Consider the following 25814-nt stretch of genomic DNA (forward strand, 5'->3'; position numbering starts at 1 on the left):
CTCCGGATGACTACATGACTACATGACTACTTCTGATGACTACATGACTACTTCTGATGACTACTCCTGATGACTACATGACTACTCCTGATGACTACATGACTACTCCTGATGACTACATGACTACTCCTGATGACTACATGACTACTCCGGATGACTACGTGACTACTTCTGATGACTACATGACTATTTCTGATGATTACATGACTACTTCTGATGACTACTCCTGATGACTACATGACTACTCCTGATGACTACGTGACTACTCCGGATGACTACATGACTACTTCTGATGACTACATGACTACTTCTGATGACTACATGACTACTCCTGATGACTACTCCTGATGACTACATGACTACTCCTGATGACTACATGACTACTCCTGATGACTACTCCTGATGACTACATGACTACTTCTGATGACTATGTGACTACATGACTACTCCTGATGACTACATGACTACTCCTGATGACTACGTGACTACTCCGGATGACTACATGACTACATGACTACTTCTGATGACTACATGACTACTTCTGATGACTACATGACTACTCCTGATGACTACTCCTGATGACTACATGACTACTCCTGATGACTACATGACTACTCCTGATGACTACTCCTGATGACTACATGACTACTTCTGATGACTATGTGACTACATGACTACTCCTGATGACTACATGACTACTCCTGATGACTACATGACTACTCCTGATGACTACATGACTACTTCTGTTGACTACATGACTACTCCTGATGACTACATGACTACTCCTGATGACTACATGACTACTCCTGATGATTACATGACTACTCCTGATGACTACTCCTGATGACTACACGACTACTCCTGATGACTACATGACTACTCCTGATGACTACATGACTACTCCTGATGACTACATGACTACTTCTGATGACTACATGACTACTTCTGATGACTACATGACTACTCCTGATGACTACTCCTGATGACTACATGACTACTCCTGATGACCACATGGCTACTCCTGATGACTATGTGACTACATGACTACTCCTGATGACTACATGACTACTCCCGATGACTACATGACTACTCCTGATGACTACATGACTACTTCTGTTGACTACATGACTACTCCTGATGACTACACGACTACTCCTGATGACTACATGACTACTCCTGATGACTACATGACTACTTCTGATGACTACATGACTACTCCTGATGACTACATGACTACTCCTGATGACTACGTGACTACTTCTGTTGACTACACGACTACTCCTGATGACTACGTGACTACTCCTGATGACTACGTGGCTACTCCTGATGACTACATGACTACTTCTGATGACTACATGACTACTCCTAATGACTATGTGACTACTCCTGATGACTACATGACTACTTCTGATGACTACATGACTACTTCTGATGACTACATGACTACTTATGATGCCCACTAACTATCTAAAGATAATACAACGTTTGTTGAATTCTGTCTAACATCCCAATTAAGCCTTAATTGCACCCACACACACACGCACATGCATGCACATACAGTACACACACACACACATGTACATGCATGCACATACAGTACACACACACACACACACACATGTAGGGTGGTAATATTGATCATATATGCATATTATATATACCTCGCATGCGACCCATAGTAAGACTAAGCAATTAGCCTATGTTTATCTGACTCCATCAAGATAAATAAAATATGCAAGCAAGCATTAGGCAATGAGTTGACGTTGACTAGGAAGAATTGGTATGAGAGAGGAATGATAAAGGCAGATATTTAATAACATTGTAAAATGAATGAAATCACATACAAGGCATAAAGCTTAGGTTACAAACATTACAGTGCACTCCTCTAGGTATGATCAGAGAGGGAGAGAGAGAGAGAAGTCCTAGCCTGAAAGGCCATGCTCTAAGTGGTGCATGGGGCGGCAGGTAGCCTAGTGGTTAGAGTGTTGGGCCACTAACCGAAAGGTTGCTGGATCGAATCCCCAAGCTGACAAGGTAAAAATGTGTCATTCTGCCCCTGAACAAGACAGTTAACTCACTGTTCTCCGCTATAGGCTGTCATTGTAAATAATACTTTGTTCTTATCTGACTTGCCTAGTTAAAACAAAAGTGTCCCTGGGGTGTAAAAAGAGTTGGTATCTCACAAGTGCAGTTCAGGAACAAAAAAGAATGAGACAATGAATCTAACACCATTTTTTAAGCATCTGAGATGCTTGGATTCAAAATCTGAGTTGTTGACCAGTAGTCTTACTGTAAAGTTAACCTCCAATCAGATATCAGCCCTACAGGATGTAAAGACAACAGAACCTCTGCTACCCAGAGGTGTGACAAGAGGGGGTTGGTGAGATAATGCAGAGAAGGCCGAATTCCTATGACAACACAAAGGAATTCTTGCAGACAGTTGATTAAAGTCACTTTGGGGGCTGGGCCGCCCTACAAAGACACACGCATACGCGCGCGCACACACACACACAAAATGAGGTTACCATGGTGTCTCCCGGCCATGCGTGTCAGGCTGTGATCAGGGGCACTAAAGTCGATTAGAGTCTGAGTAATCTAGTTAGGCTGCATTAACATAGACAGAGGTCGATATCATGATTGTCAGAGGAAGAGGGAGGATGAGGGCTTGTCTTTATAAGGGCATTTTCCTCAGTACACAACAGGCTGATGCACTCACAATTTTAGGGATCCTTAGTGGCGCAGCAGTCTACGGCATTGCATTGCAGTGCTAGAGGCGTCACTACAGACCGGGTTCAGTCCCGGGTTGCATCACAACCGGACGTGATCGGGTGTCCCATAGGACGGAGCACAATTGGCCCAGCGTCGTCTGGGTTAAGGGAGGGTAGTCCGTCTTTGTTAATAAGAATTTGTTCGTAACTGACTTGCCCAGTTAAATAAAGGTTAAATAAATACAAATAAAATATGGAGTACATTTCCATAAAGATGTACTGTATGTAATACAAGTGCTATTTTCCGTCTGCCAACAACATTATTTATGAAGGTGTTATGAGAGCAAATGTTTTCTAATTAATGCTGAAGTCAATTAAATCTTAAGCAAAGGTTATTAAATGGGTTTGTGCACAATTATGTACAGTATAATGCAGAATTACACAATAAATGTCATACTCCAGTAGGTCTGCAGAGATGTCTTACAGTTGGTTTGCGAAACAGCTTATTTATGAACTAATGTAAAAATGTCTCACTACCTTCTGTTTAGAATATACTATTATGCCAAAAAATCTAGAAAAAGTAGCCTATTTAGTTTATATTATTTGTGTGATGAAGTTAAGTCTAGTATTTCAACCTTTTAAAGACAGATTTGTATTCCTAAGTGTTGCTTGAGAAAACATGTCCAGAAATATGACCCATAATTCCCCATTAATCCTCTTTTCTGCCTGCTGTCTATGGCCAGGATAGTGTAGCTGTGCTCTGGAACGCCGCCCAAGGTTTAGCACTGGGACTTTAAAGTCCGCATCAGCCATCTTAGCCTGTGCCCTCTCCCTGAGCTGTTGCATGGCCGCCTTTCATCCAGGATTAATCTTGTGATGGTCTGAGATAGAAATGCCACTGAACACTTTTTTAGGGCAGGACCAAAGTTGATGCTGTAATACTCCCCATATGTTTTCCTTTGGTAATGACTTGAGCAAATCTGCCCATTTTCCGTGAGGCCTCATTTCCAGTCCATTGACTCTCCTTCTCTGGTTTAAAGGTGGAAACAGAATAGTGTTTTTTTCCACCAATGGAAATCTTGAAACCAATAATTTATTTTTCACTGATTCATAATAGGCTAGGCAAACTTGAGACAGAGAGAATGTGTGTGTGAGAGAGAGAGAGTGTGTGTGAGAGAGAGAGAGCATGTGTGAGAGAGAGAGTGTGCTAGAAAGAAAGTATGTGTGAGAGAAAGAGCAAGCGAGAGAGAGAGAGTGAGAGAGAGGGTGTGTCAGAGAGTGTGTATGTGAGAGAGAGAGTGTGAGAGAGAGAGTGTGAGAGAGTGAGAGAGTGTGAGAGAGAGAGAGAGCAAGCGAGAGAGAGAGGGCAAGAAGCGTGAGAGAGACTGTGTGTGAGAGAGTGAGTGTGAGAGAGAGAATGTGAGAGAGTGTGTGTGAGAGAGAGTGTGTGTGAGCGAGGGTGTGTGTGAGAGAGAGGGTGTGAGCGAGGGTGTGTGTGAGAGGGAGAGTGTCAGAGAGAGTGTGTGTGAGAGAGAGTGTCAGAGAGAGTGTGAGAGAGTGTGTGTGTGTGTGAGAGAGAGAGTGTGAGAGAGCATGTGTGAGAGAGAGAGTGTCTGTGTGAGAGAGTGTGTGTCAGAGATTGTGTGAGAGAGAGAGAGAGAGAGAGCGGGTGAGAGAGAGTGAAAGAGAGAGAGTGTGTGTGTGTGAGAGAGAGTGTGTGAGAGAGAGTGTGTGTGAGAGAGGGTGTGTGAGAGAGTGTGTGTGAGAGAGAGAGCATGAGAGAGAGGGCAAGAAGTGTGAGAGAGAGTGAGTGTGGGACTTTTTAGACTTTTTGTCTTTCTTTAATGAAACATTCTCATTTCAATAAAACCTCACCCCTGCCCGTAAATAAAACACCAAAATAAATCCTGTATTGCATACATGTACCCTACTCACCTTTCCCTCTGCCACACGATACAAAACACCACAATAACAAAAAAAACTCACCACTTCTACAACCGTATATCCAAAACATCTTCCCATGCTATACAAGACACCATATCTCCTGAAACATCTCCACACTTTTTATCATTTTATAGAACTCAAGTTCCACCCTAAGGCACGCAGAGACCATCCCATTAAATAATAGTAAAGGGTCTGTTATCCCCCACCTTTGACCCTGTTCCTCCTTGTTAGCCAAATAGCCAACTTTGCCTGAGCAAACAGAAAATTCAGCAAAACACATTTGGCCTTTTCCATATTTGAATACCTGTACCCCATTATAAACATCCCAAGAGTAAAAAACACCCCCAACCTCTCGCACAGACATTCCAACATAGACATTAATGGCATTAACCTGGCGCACACAGAAAACACATGAATCACAGTCTCTCTCATAACACAGAAAGGACACCCCTGCCCGACTCCCGGTTCAACCCATGCTAACCAGCTGTTAGTGGCCAGGGCTCCATGTTGAACCCTCCACTGGAGGTCCCCTGGCCTCTTTGGTGCTGGGGGTTTGTAGATCACCCTCCATCTAAAACCCACCACACTCTCCTCCCCACATACCCCCTGCCACTGATGTGCCTTCACTCCTGTTAGGCTCCCAATGTTCCTCACCTTAAGAGGTTGTAGAGGGCTTTACCTCCCACCCCCTCAAACTCCCCCAGGCTCGGAGTGTTAAAATCTAACAAGTCCTCCAGACCCCCTTGCCAGTCCCCAGTCTCTTCCGTCACCTGCAGTGGCAGAAACATTGGTGGCCACTCCCCCGTTGGCCGCTCAAACACCCCCCTTACCGGCTCAGACAGTGCCTCCTGGACCTCCTCCAGGAATCTCTCCAGCAGCCTAAGAGACAGTATTCCTGTTTGTTGTGCCAGGACTTCTGGGGTTTTCTACCCCTCCTCTCCCAGCAGTCGCAGGTCATCCAGCCTTAGTAAGCCCACTGCCATCAGTCGCCTCTGTAGGGTGGCCGACTGAACCGATCTCAAAGGGATGGCTGGGTTGTGGAAGATAGGCTCCTCCCACACCCACAGCCCAGGCTCCACACCCCCTTCTCATGTGGGCCTTAGCAGCTGCCAGGCCCTCAGCACTGCAGAGTAAAAATCAGAGAGACCTGATGTACTCAGCCTCTCCAGCCCTCATGAGGAACAGCTGCCGGTCCAACCCTAATCCGCCAGCTCTCCACAGCAGTGCGCATGCTGGTTCCCTCCAGCCAACATCAGTATAGCACAGCAGTCTATGCGCCGCCTTTAGTCAGAACGCAGCCACCCTGCTCTCCAGTTCCACCAGGCCCTGTTCTCCTTCGTGGACGGTCATGTACAACACAGCCGCCCTCAGCCAGTGCTGGCCCGGCCAGAAAAGTCCACCAGCTTGCGTTGCAGGTCTGTGAGCGGTGAGGACAGCCAGTTTATGCCACAGGGAAGATGCCACCAGGTTGTTGATTATCAGCACCCTCCCTCTATATGACATGGGACAGGAGCCACCTCCACCTGGCCAGTCTTGACACCACTGCCTGTGACAGCCCCTCCCAGTTCTTCCTGACCAACCTCTCCGAGCCCAGGTACACCCCCAACATTTTAAGCCCTTCCCAACCCCACTGCAAAGCCCCTGGAAGCGGAGGAGGGGCCCTATCCCCCCCATATAACATAGCTTTGCTCTTGCCCCAGTTTATTTTAGCTGAGGAAGCTCCCTCGTACCCCTTCAGACTGGTCTCTAGTGCCTTCATATCCTGCCCATCCCTGACCATCACAGAAACATCATCTGCATACGCTGACACTACTATGCCTGTCACCACACCCATGCCTGTCCAGTACACTCCCTGCAGTCTCCTGCGTAGCAGGCCCAAAAAAGGCTCAATGCCTAGTGTACATAACTCGAATGAACTCATCATTGTCTAATGCCCCGTCTCACCCAGACTGGCCTACTGAGCCCCCCTCCCACCTTGATCATACATGACGCCCCAGCATACAATAGCTTCACACAGGTCTAAAAACTCTTCCCAAACCCAAACATCACATTAAACAGATACTCATGGTCCACTCTATCAAAAGCCTTCTCTTGATCTAAAGAGACCAGTCCAAAGTTAACATTAGAACCTCTCGACAAGTCCAACATGTCCCTGATTAAGAACAAGTTGTCCATGATTGAGCGTCCTGGTACATAATATGTTAGGTCCTTATGTACTATCGAGTCCAGCTGGGACTTCAGTCTGTTAGAGAGGACCTTGGAAAATATTGTGTAGTCCGCACAGAGCAATGCCACAGGTCTCCAGTTCTTAAGTTCACACAAGTCCCCTTTTTTTGGGCAGGAGAGTCAGAGCCGCCCGACGGCAGCTCATCGGCGACTCTCCTACCCCGGCGAAATTCACGCAACAAGCAAAAGAAGTCCAGTCCCATTATTCCCCAGAATTTTTTATAAAACTCCACTGGGAGTCCATCGACCCCCGGTGCATGACCGGGGGACATCTGGGTTACGGCCTCTGCCAGTTCATGGGACAACAAAGGAATGTCCATTTCATCCCTCTGTGCCAGAGAGAGCTTAGGGAGTCCTGCAAACAAGACCTGAGCACACATAGGATCACACACTTCTGCCCTATACAACTCAGTTTAAAACTCCACAGTTCGCTCCCGCATCTCTCCCACCACAGAGGTCCCCCGCCCATCAGACAGCCATAGACAATGCATACCCTTGGCTTCACCGCTCTGTCTTTCCAAACCAAAGAAGAAGGAGCTGGGAGCATCCATCTCCTTGAGCATGGACCTAGTTCAAGTGCTCCCTTTGCTTTAACCTGGAAAAAACTACCCATGTTCCTACGTAATTCAGCTAAATTAGCCTGGAGGCCTACATTGCCTTGCCCCACCATCTCTATCTCCATCTCACTAATACAACGCTCTAGTTCCCCCAATACTCTCCAAGCCTCTGAGGATGAGAGAACTGTATACTGTTGATAGAAAAGCCGAATTTGGACTTTCCCACATCCAACAATTGACTCAGAGACTCATACTCCTCTCTTCGCTGCCCCCACCTTTCCCAAAAGGTCTTCTAACCGAAGCAAAAAGTGGCATCTTGTAAGAGCTTTACATTAAAATTCCGATAGCCGAGCCATGGTTATGTGGTGATCCGAAAACCCCACCGGGAGAATGGTAGCGCCCAACAGCCTATTGCTCTGATTCCTGGACATGTAAAACCCCACCGGGAGAATGGTAGCGCCCAACAGCCTATTGCTCTGATTCCTGGACATGTAAAACCCCACCGGGAGAATGGTAGCGCCCAACAGCCTATTGCTCTGATTCCTGGACATGTAAAACCCCACCGGGAGAATGGTAGCGCCCAACAGCCTATTGCTCTGATTCCTGGACATGTAAAACCCCACTGAGAGAATGGTAGCGCCCAACAGCCTATTGCTCTGATTCCTGGACATGTAAAACCCCACTGGGAGAATGGTAGCGCCCAACAGCCTATTGCTCCGATTCCTGGACATGTAAAAACGATCAAGTTGGGCTGCACTTACCGTAGCCCCAAAAACCTTCACCCATGTATACTGTCTTGTGTTTGGATGTTTAGTTCTCCAAACATCCACTAGGTCGAACTGATTACTGATGTCCCTTAACACTCCCACTGACACTGATTGAGGATCTTCCCCATTTCTGTCTTTCGTAAAATCCATTGTACAGTTCCAGTCCCGACCACCAGCGTCTCCTCAGGCGCTACCAGTGAGAGTTCCTGTCTAAGACCCAAATAGAACCCCCCTCTCTCTCCCTGTGTTAGGTGCAAACACATTTATAAAGACAAAACCCATGTTGTTAATTTCTGCTTTTACAACAAGCAGCCTACACCTACACACTTCCTTTGAGGAGCAAATTTTTAGAGACAGACCCAGTACAAAAAGGACTGCCACCCTTGCACTAAAATTTGGCCCATGGCTCAACACACTTGCCCCTTTCCACCAGAGCCCCCAGTCGACTTCATTCACCACATCACTATGCGTCTCCTGCAGAAACAACACCTGTACTTTCTTTGGTTTTACATATTCACCCAACACACTCCTCTTTCCCGCATCTCTGGCGCCATTTATATTGAGCGAGCCTACCCGAAGAGTCTCCATAAGAAGTGGAAGTGAAGCCAGCAAAGAAAGAGACCAATAGCAAAGCTCAAAAAGCCCCAGTGTCAGAAAGAAACTATACATCTAAACAGTGTCTGAAGGTATACCTTTACGCACTTTTGTGACCCACTTCCTCAACCTAAACCGTTTCCTGGGTGAGAGGACACCATGCCCCTCATTTTTCATTGCATGTTGTACTGATCTTACAAACTTTCTCGGATCAGAAAAAAAGTCCTCAAGATTAACTTTTTCCCCCTTGGTCTCATTCAGGAACCTTGTCAGTTACCTCAACGTGTATTTTGACCCCTCTGCTTGACTGGCTGTCAGCTCTGGACCCATTGAAGAGAAGTCTGAAAAGAATACTCATCATCTTTCTCCTTAGACTTTCCTCCTCATCTTCATATCCCATCCTGACCACCTGCCATTCCTCTCTGGTCAGCCCCCCCCCAGCACCAGGCAAAGGTTCCATGCCTTTGACCACACCAGCCTCTCCCCTCAAACCTCCTTTCTTCTCCCTCTTTTTCCTTTTCCACTTGATACCCTCCTCCCCCCCCCAGTCTCTTACACTTCCCCACTATACTCTCCTCATCCACTAGCATAACCTGACTAGACCCAGCCTCATCTACACCACCCTCCACAGCATGACTAGGCCCAGCCTCAGCTACCCCACCATCTCTAGCCTGACTAGACCCAGCCTCATCTACACCACCCTCTATAGCATGACTAGGCCCAGCCTCAGCTACCCCACCATCTCTAGCCTGACTAGACCCAGCCTCATCTACACCACCATCCATAGCCTGACTAGACCCAGCCTCAGCTACACCACCATCCATAGCATGACTAGGCCCAGCCTCAGCTACCCCACCATCCATAGCATGACTAGGCCCAGCCTCAGCTACCCCACCATCCATAGCATGACTAGACCCAGCCTCAGCTACACCACCATCCATACAGTTGTGTCCATACAGTCCCTTACAAATATTCCACTAGCAATTAGCCTACCAACCAAATTTGCTCTTTTCATGAACACAACCACAGCTTTGTTCATTCTGGAAGCGGAATGTATAAATTCAGCAGAACCTCCTCCACCTTAACTCCGTTCTCAGGAACACACCTGAATCCATGCCGTATCGACAGTGTCTCCTCCGTGCTAGGCTGAGAAGCCATCGCACACACCACACCTTCCAAACCCCAGGAAATTAACGCTGTCCTCTTCCACCCTAACTTTGAAAAAACCTTTGGATACCGCTAAAACAAATAGTACATTAACCCTCCACCATAGAAAATCAAATTGAAAGAAAAGACCAAGAACAGAATCAAGAAAAAAAGTTAGGACAGAGACCTCTACACCAAACTCCCAGCATGCACTGCGAGAGAGAGGGCAAGAAGTGTGTGAGAGAGTGCGTGTGAGAGAGATAATGTGAGAGAGAGAGAGAGTGTGTGAGAAAGAGAGAGAGAGAGAGAGAGAGAGAGAGAGAGAGAGAGAGAGAGAGAGAGAGAGAGAGAGAGAGAGAGAGAGAGAGAGAGAGAGAGAGAGAGAGAGAGAGAGAGAGAGAGAGAGTGTGTGTGACAGTGTGTGTGTGAGAGAGAGCGTGAGAGAGAGAGTGTGAGAGAGCGTGTGTGAGAGAGAGAGTATGTGTGAGAGAGTATGTGTGAGAGAGAGAGTGTGTTAAAGAGAGTGTGTGAGAGAAAGAGCAAGAGAGAGAGGGCAGGATGCGTGAGAGAGAGTGCGTGTGAGAGAATGTGAGCGAGAGAGAATGTGAGAGAGAGTGTGTGAGAGAAAGAGCAAGAGAGAGAGAGAGCAAGGAGCAATAGAGAGAGTCTGTGTGAGAGAGTCTGTGTGAGAGAGAGAGACAACACCTTTGCTACAAAATGAGAAAATACAATGTTTCTAAGCTATGAAGAGTACAGTTTGGAAAGTACAACATGAATTACATTCCTGGTTCTGTGCATTGTGAGTGAGGTTATTGTGGCCAGACATGGACCTATAGTTTTGCCCAAAGAAACACAAGGAGAAAGCAGAAGATGTGCACAATATCGGTCTTCTTCGTGAATTGGTCAAGTGTTTTTTTGTTATTGTATTTTCCCTTTGTGACCCTGAGTAGTATAAACACAACATACCCTGAACAAAAATATAAACGCAACATGAAACAATTTCAAAGATTTTGCTGAGTAACATGAAATCAGTCAGTTGAAATAAATTCATTCGGCCCTAATCTATGGGTTTCACATGACTGGGCAGGGGCCCACTGTGGAGCCCCCTTCCTCCCTCTGACGATCCCTCAGGTGAAGAAGCCGGATGTGGAGGTCCTGGGCAGTTGTGAGGCCGGTTGGACGTACTGCCAAATTCTGTAAAACAACGTTGGATACAGTTTATGGTAGAGAAATTAAGATTCAATTCTCTGGAAACAGCTCTGGTGAACATTCCTGCAGTCAGCATGCCAATTGCCCTCAAAACTTGAGACATCTGTGGAATTGTATTGCATGACAAAACTGCACATTTTAGAATGGCCTTTTATTTGATCTGTGTAGTGATCGTGATGTTTAATCAGTTTATTGATATTCCACACCTGTCAAGTGGATGGATTATCTTTGCATAGGAGAAATGCTCACTAACAGGAATATAAACAAATTTGTGCACCACATTTGAGAGAAGTAAGCTTTTTGTGTGCATGGAACCTTTCTGGGATGTTTTATTTCAGCTCATAAAACATAGGACCAACACTTTACATGTTGCGTTTATATTTTTGTTCAGTGTATATTACCACTGTCAGCTCTCTACCCTCTCTAGTGTACAGTATGTGTGTATGCTGTCTGATATACAGTGTGTGTGTGTGTGTGTGTGTGTGTGTGTGTGTGTGTGTGTGTGTGTGTGTGTGTGTGTGTGTGTGTGTGTGTGTGTGTGTGTGTGTGTGTGTGTGTGTGTGTGTGTGTGTGTGCGTGTGTGTTTGTGTATGCGTGTGTGTGTGTGTGTGTGTGTTTGTGTATGCGTGTGTGTGTGTGTGTGTGTGTGTGTGTGTGTGTGTGTGTGTGTGTGTGTGTGTGTGTGTGTGTGTGTGTGTGTGTGTGTGTGTGTGTGTGTGGCTGGGTGAGACTGTTTACTCTGAACACTGATGAGGGTCCTGAATGACTCATCAATCCTCTAGAGGTGCAAGGAGAGAAGATTTGGAAAAAACTCAAACCTACACACAGCAGATTGCCACTATTCCCACTGTGGGAAGTGAGACACTCTGCAAATGGCAAGGTTCACCTCTCTTTAAAAACCCAGTGTGACATTTGGTACGGGTGCAGCTACAGCTGTAGGCTTGATTATTCTCGTTGGAGAGTCCGGTTTCCATTCACCTTTGATTTGCCTGTTCAGTAGAAACTCTCTGGAGAGGTTTCCCTCCACATTTCTCAGGGAGATTGCACACCCGCCTCTTCACTGGCTGTAACCTATAAACAGAGAAAAACTGTGCATTGAAACTGAAGCAACATAACAGAAACTCAAATACCTGTTAAAATACCAATTAATATGGCCTCCCGAGTGGCACATTGGTCTAAGGCACTGCATAGCAGTGCTAGCTGTGCCACTAGTGATTCTGGGTTTGAGTCCAGGCTCTGTCGCAGCCGGCCGCGACTGGGAGACCCATGGAGTGGCGCACAATTGGCCCAGCGTCATCCGTGTTAAGGGAGTTGGCCGGCAGGGATGTCCTTGTCCCATCACGCACTAGTGACTCCTGTGGCGGGCCGGGCGCAGTGCATGCTGACACGGTCGCAGGTGTACAGTGTTTCCTCCGACACATTGGTGGGGCTGGCTTCCGGGTTAAGTGGGCTTTGTGTCCAGAGGCAGTCCGGCTTGGTTGGGTTGTGTTTCGGAGGACGCACGGCTCTCGACCTTCGCCTCTCCCGAGTCCATACAGGAGTTGCATTGATGAGACAAGACTGTAACTACCAATTGGATACCACGAAATTGGGGTGAAAAAGGGGTAAAAAAAGATATATATTTATTTAAAACACAATTGATATGCTGGCTTATAACAAAATGAAGCACATCTGTTTGATACTGGTTGCTGAAAGCTGTTCACTTTTATTGCCACTGAAATAGCCTCCCACCTGCAAGAGCTGAGAATGAAAATGACTGAAAAACCTGTCCAATATCCTCCAGAGAAGGGAAGCGCAACTCTCGCTATTCCTGGAAGGCCTTTTGGACCTAAACGTCAATTTTTTAAACAAAAAATGTAATAAAATAATCAGTTAAACAGTTAAACCTAGTTACAGTTGCACCGCCTGATATTTTCGGCTGCATTTTGAACTGTTTGTCTCTGCTTCTCTGTCAGACATCCGCGGGTTGCAAACATTCCTGGACCAGGCGTCTCGGCAGGGTCTGGACGTGTCTCTGCAGAGGGTGGACCGCAACGTGAGCAGGGTGTTCACCAACCTGTTCAGCACCATGCGGACCGAGGAGCTCAATCGCTACCGGGACACGCTGCGGCGGGCCGTGCTGCTCATGAGCCCCCGAGGAGCACAGGTGTTCATCCACCAGGTGAGTGGTGTGTTGACCACCATTATACTTTCCTTATTTTCTGTTTGGGATTAACTGAAAGGTCAAATGGTCATGTTATTTTGATTTGTTAACTTTTATTTAATCAGGGGAGGTCAATTGAGACCAGCGTCTCATTTTCAATGGTACCCTGAGCCAATAAAGTAAAATATAATAAAAAGAACAAGTACATCACATTAGAACATCACTAACATCACTAACATCATAAACAAGTTATTATGAATATATAAAAACAATTTCAGACCTCTGTGAACTCATTTATCATCAGGGTTTTAAAATGTGCTGTTGCACCAGGGAACAGTGACGACCCATCATTCAGGGCAGGTGGGGGAGAGCCTGTTTTGAGCCCCACCTGTTTAGCAAAAAAAAAAAATATATATATATATATATACAGTACCAGCCAAAAGTTTAGACACACCTACTCATTCAAGGGTTTTTCTTTATTTTTACTATTTTCTACATCAAAGCTATGAAATAACACATATGGAATCATGTAGTAACCAAAAAAGTGTTAAACAAATCAAAATATATTTTATATTTGAGATTCTTCGAAGTAGCCACCTTTTGCCTTGATGACAGATTTGCACACTCTTGGCATTCTCTCAACCAGCTTCATAAGTAAGTCACCTGGAATGCATTTCAATTAACAGGTGTGGCTTGTAAAAAGTTAATTTGTGGAATGTCTTTCCTTCTTAATGCGTTTGAGCCAATCAGTTGTGTTGTGACACGGTAGGGGTGGTATACAGAAGATAGCCCTATTTGGTAAAAGATCAAGTCCATATTATGGCAAGAACAGCTCAAATAAGCAAACAGAAATGACAGTCCATCATTACTTTAAGACATGAAGGTCAGTCAATGTGGAAAATGTCAAGAAATTTGAAAGTGTCTTCAAGTGCAGTCAAAAGAAACATCAAGCGTTATGATGAAACTGGCTCTCATAAGGAGTGCCACAGGAAAGGAAGACCCAGAGTTACTTTGCTGCAGAGGATACGTTAATTAGAGTTACATTGCAGCCCAAATAAATGCCTCACAGATTTGAAGTAACAGACACATCTCAACATCAACTGTTCAGAGGAAACTGCGTGAATCAGGCCAAATTGCTGCAAAGAAACACTACTAAAAGAGACAATACGAAGAAGAGACTGGCAAAGACAAGAAACACAAGCAAAGGACATTAGACCGGTAAAAATCTGTCCTTTGAGTAAAAATGTTTTATTTTTGGTGTCTTTGTGAAACGCAGAGTGGGTGAACGGTTGATCTCCGCATGTGTGGTTCCCACCGTAAAGCATGAAAGAGGAGGTGTGATGGTGTGGGGGTGCTTTGCTGGTGACACTGTTGGTGATTTATTAAGAATTCAAGGCACACTTAACCAGCATGGCTACCAGAGCATTCTGCAGCAATACACCATTCCATCTGGTTTGTGCTTAGAGGGACTATCATTTGATTTTCAACAGGACAATGACCCAACACACACATCCAGGCTGTGTAAGGGCTATTTGACCAAGAAGGAGAGTGATGGAGTGCTGCATCAGATGACCTGGGCTCCACAATAACACAACCTCAACCCAATTGAGATGGTTTGAGACGAGTTGGAACGCAGAGTGAACGAAAAGCCGGCAACAAGTGCTTAGTGTATGTGGGAACTCTTCAAGACTGTTGGAAAAGCATTTCACGTGAAGCTGGTTGAGAGAATTCCAAGAGTGTGCAAAGCTGTCATCAAGGCTAAGGGGGGAAACTTTGAAGAATCTATGATTCCATATGTGTTATTTCATAGTTTTGATGTCCTCACTATTATTCTACAATGTTGAAAATAGTCAAAATAAAGAAAAACCCTTGAATGAGTAGGTGTGTCCAAACCTTTGACTGGTACTGTATATATATACATATATATGTTGTGTGTTGCCTGTTTTGCATGTTATTTTTGCATTAATACGTGTCACGTATCAGTTTGCAAGCAATGTAAAAAAAATAAAAAATAAAAAGAGTTAATAAAGCTGCATACAAACAAGGTCTCTTTTTTGCTTTTTTGAGTAAGGCAGCTCCAAAATGCAGGTGTTTCAGCCTAGCTCAGTGCTTTCTGTGGTGGTGTGGCAGCCAGTGGAAAATATGGAGCGTAGGGGTTGGTTATGTTCTCTAGTTGCGCCGTGATTGGCTCAATGTTCTGTCACTCACGGGGACACTACATCAATGCAAAATCTACAGGAAGAGCTCAAAAATTCAAGCCCCTTGGGTGCTGCATAGAGTTACATTAGAAGTGCCATCTAAGAAGGCTCAAGGTCATTGGCCACAGATAAAATGCCGTCAAATCACGTTATATCTACCGTAGCATTTATTGGACTGATCATGTCAACATCATACTTTCAAAATCTTAGCTAGGAAGCTAGACAAGCAGTCATCATCATGAATCATGTCGACAATCTACTGGCAAATGCTTTTCAATCCTTGTCATATGAAGATAAATTATACATAAAACTTATCAGTGCTCATTGGCCATTGGACATAAACATTAGACAACAAGTTGGAAATCGCAAATTCGACAATGAGTGGTTAGGAAGGAATCAATGGCTAACTGCAAGCTTTGCAAAGCAATCACTAGCCTGCTCTTCAGTGGAGTGGGTGTGTGGTCCAAATCTGGGTTTAAGGGTCTCTTTTCCAAGCTTAAAAGGATAAACATTCACATGCAACACCATGGGCCAGAAAAGGTTGAATACATTGACCATGCTGTCAACCCAACAAAAAACTAGGTACTGGGAAATCTCACTAACAGGGGTGTAAACTAATTTGTGCACAACATTTGAGAGAAGTAAGCTTTTTATGCGTATGGAAAATGTATGGGATATTTTATTTCAGCTCATGAAACATGGGACCAACACTTAACATGTTGTGTGTATAGTTTTGTACAGTGTATATGTCCTTCGTTATTATTTTGTTGAAGTCAGTGAGTTATAGGTATGATATAGAATAGTAGGAAATTAGTGTCTGGATATTATGTCCACTTATATTATGTCCATTATGTCCAGACTTGAGTGAAAGGCAATGTGGATGTTAAGAGCATTACTAGCACTCAGTAGCACTGTGTCATCTTCCTCAAGGGTCCACCAACCTTATTTGTATCCCTGTCAAAAGGTCTATCCCTGCTAAGATAACTACTCCTTCGGTCCAAGGTCTACTCTATTCTTCACATTTACCTAGGTATCAGTCTGTGGTATTGATATCTCAATCATTTCCTCTTTTTTATGTCTACCCTCTCCCCAGTGTCCCCTCTAACTCTATCTTTAACTTCCGTAGTGTTAACATTCTTATTATATTAAAACCTAACCGCTCAGGTCCACTCTCTTATCTAGTGACTCTCCCCCTTGCATCTATTATCACTTTATTCTCACAGCCATTCTCCATAGTCTCGACTCTTTCCCAAGAGTACAGTAATTCACTCTCCCCAGTGTCCACATAGTCACAGATGGTAACCTTCTACCTTTGAACCGTCCTGAATCTACTGATATAAGATGGAAAGGGCTGGACATGACCTGTATTTGTAGTCACGGCACGATTCATTGCGTCAACACACACAGAACACAACGATGGCATCAAAAATAAGCTTTCATGCTCACTAAGCCCACTGGCCTATCCCTTTCTATGATCCCATCACTGCCACTCAGCTGCAAACCCACCCCACAGTGTTAATGAAAGGAGATGATTATAATTAAGCATGTCCAATACTGTTTTCAGCATTAGCATTTTAAACACAATGAAATGTCTCAGCACAGCTATCCCCCCAAAAGTCTCCAGCTCAATTAGACTGGCCAGAATGATAATGAAGGTCTCTGGTGTTGATTGCTTGAGTGGCGTCATTTGGAAGACGTGAACTCTTTCATTTTGGGCACATAAAGTAGCACTTTGAGTTGGCTAATAGCAAGGTAAGTGTTAGACATTGAATAGAGGACTCAATTTCCCCCATGCTGGTTTTGTTATTGCAGCAGAATCAGCATGGGGATATTTTGTTATCCCAGAAGATATTACGTGAGCCTCTGTTGAATGTTTTTAATGAAGATATACAGTGCCTTGCAAAAGTATTCAAACCCCTCTGATTTTTTCACATTTTATTATGTTACAGTGGGATTAAAATGGATTTTATAATAATATATATTTTTATTCTTTTTTTATTTAATAAAATATAGTCGTTGCATAAGTATTCAGCCCCTTTGTTTAGGCAATCCTAAATTAAGAAATGGGCCTAGAAGAAAACCTGCTTCAGTCTGCTTTACAACAGACACTGGGAGAGGAATTCACCTTTCAGCAGGACAATAACCCACAACACGTGGCCAAATCTACACTGGAGTTGCTTACTAAAAAGACACTGAATGTTCCTGAGCGGCTAAGTTGCAATTTTGACTTAAATCTGCTTGAAAATGTATGGCAAGACTTTTGATCTTGACAGATCTTGAAGAATTTTGAGAAGAATAATGGGCAAATATTGCACAATCCATGCCTACAAAGCACTTTTCGACTCAACCAAGAAGACTCACAGCTGTAATCAATGCCAAAGGTGGTTCTAACATGTTTGACTCAGGGAGTTGAATACTTATGCAACAACTATATTTTTGTTATTTAATTTCTATTAAACTTTTTTTTAAGTTTAAATTTTTCTTCCACTTTGACATTACAGAGTATTTTTTGTAGATTGTTGACAAAACATTACAATTGAATCAGTTTTAATCCCACTTTGTAACACATAAAATTGTGAAGAAATCCAAGGCTTCTGAATAATTTTTAGTATTTAATTATTGTAAACATCCACTGATTTTTTTGATCTCCTATAAATATTTGCAATATGTGTTTAAATGTTTTAATGTATTACTATTAATTTGTACATCTGAAAGTATTTTTGATGGTAGAATTAGCCCCTTTCTCTAGCTGGAACCAATAACTCAGATCTCTACTGGTATAACGCCGATACACAAGTGTGCAGTACATACTGTAAACAGTATATTGCCTTGTGGTAATTGCCAGTCTAGGTATGAATATATTTTTATTCAGACAAGAATGAATGAATACAAAGTTGCTCACCACCTGCTCCCCTTTTGATTTGCTTGTAGGTGTCACGTTCCTGACCTGTTTGCCTTTGTCTTGTATTTATTTTAGTTGGTCAGGGCGTGAGTTGGGTGGGTTGGTCTATGGTTGATTTTCTATGTTGGGATTTGGTGTTCGGCCTGGTATGATTCTCAATCAGAGACAGCTGTCAATCGTTGTCCCTGATTGAGAATCATACTTAGGCAGCCTGGGTTTCACTTGTGTTTTGTGGGTGTTTGTTCCTGTGACTGTGTTTGGGCCACACAGTCCGCCAGCCAGGATCCGCCAGATATACCGGCACACCACCTAAAACTCTAGGGGAGGGTCTGGGTGGGCGTCTGTCCACGGTGGCGGCTCTGGCGCGGGACGTGGACCCCACTTATACAATGTTTTTGTCCGCCTCCTTAATCGCCCCCGTGGCCTTTTATGAGCGGCGATCCTCGCCGCCGACCTTGGCCTGGGGACCCTAGCCATGGGTCCCAAATGCACGGGGAATTCCGGCAGCGCCGGACAGGCGGGAGACTCCGGCAGCGCTGGAGTGAAGGACGCCTCCGGCAGCTCCAGAGTGAAGAGCGATTTTGGCATCGCCTGGCTGACTGCAGGCTCTTGCGGATCCTGGCTGACTGCAGGCTCTGGCGAATCCTGGCTGGCTGGCTCTGGCAGCTCCTGGCTGGCTGACGGCTCTGGCAGCTCCTGGCTGGCTGACGGCTCTGGCTGGTCATGGCTGGCTGACGGCTCTGGCTGGTCATGGCTGGCTGACGGCTCTCGCTGGTCATGGCTGGCGGACGGCTCTGGCTGGTCATGGCTGGCGGACGGCTCTGGCTGGTCATGGCTGGCGGACGGCTCTGGCTGGTCATGGCTGGCGGACGGCTCTGGCTGGTCATGGCTGGCGGACGGCTCTGGCTGGTCATGGCTGGCGGACGGCTCTTGCTGGTCATGGCTGGCGGACGGCTCTCGCTGCTCCTGTCTGGCGGACGGCTCTGGCTGGTCATGGCTGGCGTACGGCTCTGGCTGCTCCTGTCTGGGGGACGGCTCTGGCTGCTCCTGTCTGGCGGACGGCTCTGGCTGCTCCTGTCTGGCGGATGGCTCTGGCTGCTCCTGTCTGGCGGACGGCTCTGGCTGCTCCTGTCTGGCGGACGGCTCTGGCTGCTCCTGTCTGGCGGACGGCTCTGGCTGCTCCTGTCTGGCGGACGGCTCTGGCTGCTCCTGTCTGGCGGACGGCTCTGGCTGCTCCTGTCTGGCGGACGGCTCTGGCTGCTCCTGTCTGGCGGACGGCTCTAGCGGCTCGGGACAGACGGGCAGCTCTGATGGCTCGGGACAGACGGGCAGCTCTGACGGCTCGGGACAGACGGTCAGCTCTGACGGCTCGGGACAGACGGGCGGCTCAGACGACGCTGGGCAGGCAGGCAGCTCAGACAGCGCTGGGCAGGCAGGCAGCTCAGACAGCGCTGGGCAGGCAGGCAGCTCAGACAGCGCTGGGCAGGCAGGCAGCTCAGACAGCGCTGGGCAGGCAGGCAGCTCAGACGGCGCTGGGCAGGCAGGCAGCTCAGACGGCGCTGGGCAGGCAGGCAGCTCAGACGGCGCTGGGCAGGCAGGCAGCTCAGACAGCGCTGGGCAGGCAGGCAGCTCAGACGGCGCTGGGCAGGCAGGTACACCTGTAGGGAGGAGACGGAGAGACAGCCTGGTGCGGGGGGCTGCCACCGGAGGACTGGTACGTGGAGGTGGCACCGGATATACCGGACCGTGAAGGAGTACACGCGCTCTTGAGCACCGAGCCTGCCCAACCTTACCAGGTTGAATGGTCCCCGTAGCCCTGCCAGTGCGGCGAGGTGGAATAGCCCGCACTGGGCTATGCTGGCGAACCGGGGACACCATTTGTAAGGCTGGTGCCATGTACGCCGGCCCGAGGAGACGCACTGGAGACCAGATGCGTCGGGCCGGCTTCATGACACCCGGCTCGATGCCCAACCTAGCACTACCAGTGCGGCGAGGTGGAATAGCCCGCACTGGGCTAAGTACGCGTACTGGGGACACCGTGCGCTCCACCGCATAACACGGTGTCTGACCAGTACGACGCCCTCTCACTCCACGGTAAGCACGGGGAGTTGGCTCAGGTCTCCTACCCGGCTTTGCCACACTCCGCGTGTGCCCCCCCCCCCCCAAGACATTTTTGGGTCTGACTCTCGGGCTCCCAACCGCGTCGCCGCACTGCCTCATACCAGCGCCTCTCTGCCTTCGCTGCCTCCAACTCCGCCTTGGGACGGCGATATTCCCCTGGCTGAACCCAGGGTCCCTTGCCGTCCAGGATCTCCTCCCAAGTTCAGGAGTCCTGTGTCTGTTTCTGCTGCTGCTGTCGCTGCCCTTTTCCACTCTGCTTGGTCCTTTGTTGGTGGGTGTTTCTGTTACAAACAGTCCCGTGTGGCACAACTACTGACACGGAAAACAAACACCCACAAAACACACGTGAAACCCAGGCAGCCTAAGTATGATTCTCAATCAGGGACAACGATTGACAGCTGCCTCTGATTGAGAATCATACCAGGCCGAACACAAAATCCCAACATAGAAAATCACACATAGACAACCCACCCAACTCACGCCCTGACCATACTAAATAAATACAAAACAAGGGAAAACAGGTCAGGAACGTGACATTGGAAATGTTTTTACATGTATTTTTCCATACATAGACACCCTATGTGTTTTAATAAAATCAACTATATATGCATTGATTTAGTCTAATATTTTAAGCTTACTGTTTGATGAAATAAGACACAAATGACTCAAGATGGAGCCAGAGATCAAGATAACCATAAGGAAAAAAACGTAACCTGTCCGGACACATTAACTTGTGTCTGGCCTGAAGCTCCTTGCAACATTGTATCAACTATTAACTTGTGTCTGGCCTGAAGCTCCTTGCAACATTGCATAAAATATTCTGCCCCCTCCAGAGTTTCCCACGCCAGTGAGCTTGGGGCAGACACAGCTGTAAGCTATTTGCGCAATGGATAAGAAGTAATCAGGTAGGCCTATTTTATGACGTTTCCACTGGATCAGAGCCTGACATTTTTCACTTTCACGTTGAGTGGTTATCGAAAGGGAGAGAGTTGGAAAGATTTTGATATACATTGAGGAATTATTGTCAGTCTCAATGGATGTAAAAACAGACTTTGTTTCCTTGCTGTTTGAGGTGATGAAAACATTACTCTGAGAATCTCAACAGCTCATTAGTGGTGGTACATTAAGTCAATCAGAAATACTATCAGATCCCCAAATGGACAAATGTATATGCCTACATTTGAGAGCCTAGTTCTATGCGTAATCAGGTGTGAGTCCTTACTCAACATTGACAGGAGCGCTCCAAACAGAATATAATGACTAAATTGACAAAACTCGGAAATGGAATGAAATACACCATATTCTTGTTTCACACAATTGTAGCATAGGTTGTGTGCTCTGCAAACAACGGTTCCAGTCCAACAATGAGAACGGTAAAAGACTGGAATAATAATTCATTGAGTGCATTAATAGACATTACCATAACCAAACAAACATTGTAGATTAGAAATTATAGGAATTAACGGTAAATGTACTATTAGTGATATATAGTACCGGTCAAAAGTTTGGACACACCTACTCATTCCAGCGTTTTTCTTTATTTTTACTGTTTTATACATTGTAGAATAATAGTGAAGACATCAAACTATGAAATAACACAAATGGAATCATATTGTAACCCCAAAAAGTGACAAATGAAAATATATTTTAGGTTCTTCAAAGTAGCCGCCCTTTGCCTTGATGACAGATTTGCAGACTCTTGGCATTCTCTCATGAGGTAGTCACCTGGAATGCATTTCAATTAAGAGGTGTGCCTTGTTAAAAGCTAGGAATTTACTTCCTTCTTAATGCGTTTGAGCCAATCAGTTGTGTTGTGACAAGGTAGGGGTGGTATACAGAAGATAGCCCTATTTTGTAAAAGACCAAGTCCATATTATGGGAAGAACAGCTCAAATAAGCAATGAGAAACAACAGTCCATCATTACTTTAAGACATGAAGGTCAGTCAATCCGAAAATTTCAAGAACTTTGAAATTTCTTCAAGTGCAGTCGCAAAAACCATCAAGCGTTATGATGAAACTGGCTCTCATGAGGACCGCCACAGGAAAGGAAGGCCCAGAGTTACCTCTGCTGCAGAGGATAAGTTCATTAGTTAACTGCACCTCAGATTGCTGCCCAAATTTGAGATTTTTGGTTCCAACCGCTATGTCTTTGTGAGACGTGGAGTAAGTGAACGGATGATCTCTGCATGTGTGGTTCCCACCGTGAAGCATGGAGGAGGAGGTGTGATGGTGTGGGGGTGCTTTGCTGGTGACACTGTCTGTGATTTATTTAGAATTCAAGGCACACTTAACCAGCATGGCTACCACAGCATTATGCAGTGATATACCATCCCATCTGGTTTGTGCTTAGTGGGCTATCATGTGTTTTCCAACAGGACAATGACCCAACACACCTCCGTGCTGTGTAAGGGCTATTTGACCAAGAAGGAGAGTGAGGGAGTGCTGCATCACATGACCTGGCCTCCACAACCACCTGACCTCAACCCGATTGAGATGGTTTGAGTTAGACTGCAGGGTGAAGGAAAAGCAGGCAACAAGTGCTCAGCATACGTGGGAACTCCTTCTAGACTGTTGCAAACCATTCCACGTGAAGCTTATTGAGAAAATGCCAAGAGTGTGCAAAGCTGTCATCAAGGCAAAGGATGGCTACTTTGAAAAATCTGAAATATAACATATATTTTGATTTGTTTAACACTTTTTTTGGTTACTACATGATTCCATATGTGTTATTTCATAGTTTTGATGTCTTCACTATTATTCTACAATGTAAAAAATAGTAAATATAAAGAAAAACCCTTGGATGAGTTGGTGTGTCCAAACTTTTGACCGGTACTGTATGTAACGGGGAATTGATAGACACTAACATTGATATGCAAACAATTCACACAATGAAGTTATGAAACAATGAATTTGCGGGAGAGAGCACATTCTGGAGTGAGACGTGCATTGTGCAGCCACCCTCCCCTTCTTCTTGGACTGTGCCATCTGCACAGCCTCCGCAATTGATTCGTCTCGGCCTCCGCAATGGATTAGTTAACTGAGATGAGCGCGAATAACACAGGTGTCTCGTGTGCCATAAAAAGATATCTGTATATTTGCTACTGCTCGACGAAAAAAATCTTGGTCAGCCAACAGCCTATTGACCAAACAATCGACCAGTCTAATAATATGGGTCAGCCGTAGATCTCCCAGTAAATCCGTAGAGAGTTCAGGGCACTGTGAAGCAGTGAAGATCCAAAAGGAGCTGTGATGCCTGTCTTGGTCAAAGGGTAAAGGGGTCCAGGAGTTTATCACGATTACTGTCCACTCTTATCAGTCCTCTCTGACTCTAGTGCTGCCACCCCTGACCTCCTGTCCTCTTCCAGTGCCCCTGTATGTAACTCTTCAATTCCATTTTCCTCACAATAATGTCATGACAAATTGAGCCTGCCAGCAAGCGATATATCATTGTCCTACATCTCATCCTCCTCTGCCCTCTGCTCTCTCCCTCTCTCCTTCTTGCAGAGATTCTCTATTTTTGTTTTTCCTACATTCTCTCTTCCTAATAGCTTCATATGTCTCCCTCTGCCAGTGCTTTATCTTTTTCCCCTTTCTTTTTCCATATCCTGATATTTTGCCTCTCCTTTTGTCTCAAATTCTCTCTCATACCCTTTCTACCCCTGTCTCTGTCTCTCTTTCTGTCTCTCTCCGTCTCTGTATATCTCTCTTACTGTCTCTGCACACATATCATACCACTTTCTACCACTCTCTCCCAGTTTCACCACTCTCCATTTAATTCCCTCTCACTTTCATCTCTCTCTCGCAGCACCTCTTTGGCCTCAATAAAACATAAGACAAGTTGAATCTCTATCTCACAGTATAATCTGTGGTATTCATCATCCTGCATGCGGTAACCTGGGGATAGGCTGAGTAAAAAAGACACACAGAAAAATACATGTGCAGTCATTGTGGAAATCAACCTTTGGCCTCTATTAGTTTCAGCTATCACCATCCTGAGAGAAAAAATGATTTACTTCCCAAGATGTTAAAGTCCACTATCCTCGCATTTTGTTTCTATTTGTATCTGAGTGGGTGGAGTCCAGTGTTATATAATTTTACCTGAAGGGATTCCTGAGGATATCAACAATACCCTACCATCATGTGGGGTAAATATGTATTTAACCTCTGACAAATAAGGCAACAGGTTCCTACCTGCAGGTTAAAAGACTGTCAAGTTCCTAATTGCATAGTCCAGTAAAAAAAAAATAGAGGAGCTATAATCAAGAAAGATGACTGTATATTCAAGTTCTGGCATTAAAATGGAAACGGATGCAGTTGGCAAGCTCTTTACGTTATGGATTGTTATTACTTACTATATGGTAGTATGAATCATCGGAGGAAGTTAAACAGCTTTTCATAAATAATTTGCCTTTTCATAAGTCATCTCTTAGATTTAAAACTGTGTGAGAGACCTCTTCCATTTTTTTAATTTAGGGGATTTAGTAGCCTAAAGCATGTCTTTGAGAGGGCAGGGAGACACTTCAGTGACATATTATGGCTTATCATCATTAAGTTGTTGTGGTGATGGTGATTTGAAGCAGTAGAAGCCATTTTTATTTTGTTCTGTTTCACACCTAGACATACCTGTTATACTTGCCGTACTGACCCCCATGTGTCCCCATTGAGGTAATGTTTATGGCAGAGAAGTATTGTGCCGTTAATTAAGCACAGACATTTTTCAACCATCAACAGCATCTCCATCACCAACAGAACGCCTGTACATTACAATGACATATGCCTACCAGTTATTTTCTTCAAAAATGTATATTGCGGCCTCCCGGGTGGCGCAGTGGTCTAAGGCACTGCATCGCAGCGACAGCTGCGCCACCAGAGACTCTGGATTCGCGCCCAGGCTCTGTCGCAGCCGGCTGCGACCGGGAGGTCCGTGGGGCGACGCACAATTGGCCTAGCGTCGTCCGGGTTAGGGAGGGTTTGGCCGGTAGGGATATCCTTGTCTCATCGCGCACCAGCGACTCCTGTGGCGGGCCGGGCGCAGTGCGTGCTAACCAAGGGAGCCAGGTGCACGGTGTTCCCTCCGACACATTGGTGTGGCTGGCTTCCGTGTTGGAGGCCCGCTGTGTTAAGAAGCAGTGCGGCTTGATTGGGTTGTGTTTCGGAGGACGCATGGCTTTCGACCTTCGTCTCTCCCGAGCCCGTACGGGAGTTGTAGCGATGAGACAAGATATTAATTACTAACAATTGGATACCACGAAATTGGGGAGAAAAGGGGGTAAAATGAAAAAAATTACAAAATAAATA

The 25814-nt window shown here is 45.7% G+C and overlaps 1 protein-coding gene across 3 annotated transcripts in view; it reads left to right on the forward strand.

Annotated features, from left to right (window-relative positions):
* LOC139570958 (glutamate receptor ionotropic, delta-1-like) overlaps positions 1 to 25814 on the forward strand; it is a 448588-nt gene that overhangs the window by 279294 nt on the left and 143480 nt on the right. For all 3 annotated transcript variants that reach the window (XM_071393334.1, XM_071393332.1, XM_071393333.1), the window contains exon 4: positions 13107 to 13312. In XM_071393334.1, coding sequence (XP_071249435.1) covers positions 13107 to 13312 — 206 coding nt within the window. The remainder of the gene's footprint in view (positions 1 to 13106; positions 13313 to 25814) is intronic.

Source organism: Salvelinus alpinus, chromosome 3 (genome assembly GCF_045679555.1).
Source record: "Salvelinus alpinus chromosome 3, SLU_Salpinus.1, whole genome shotgun sequence".
In the NCBI taxonomy this organism is placed as follows: Eukaryota; Metazoa; Chordata; class Actinopteri; order Salmoniformes; family Salmonidae; genus Salvelinus; species Salvelinus alpinus.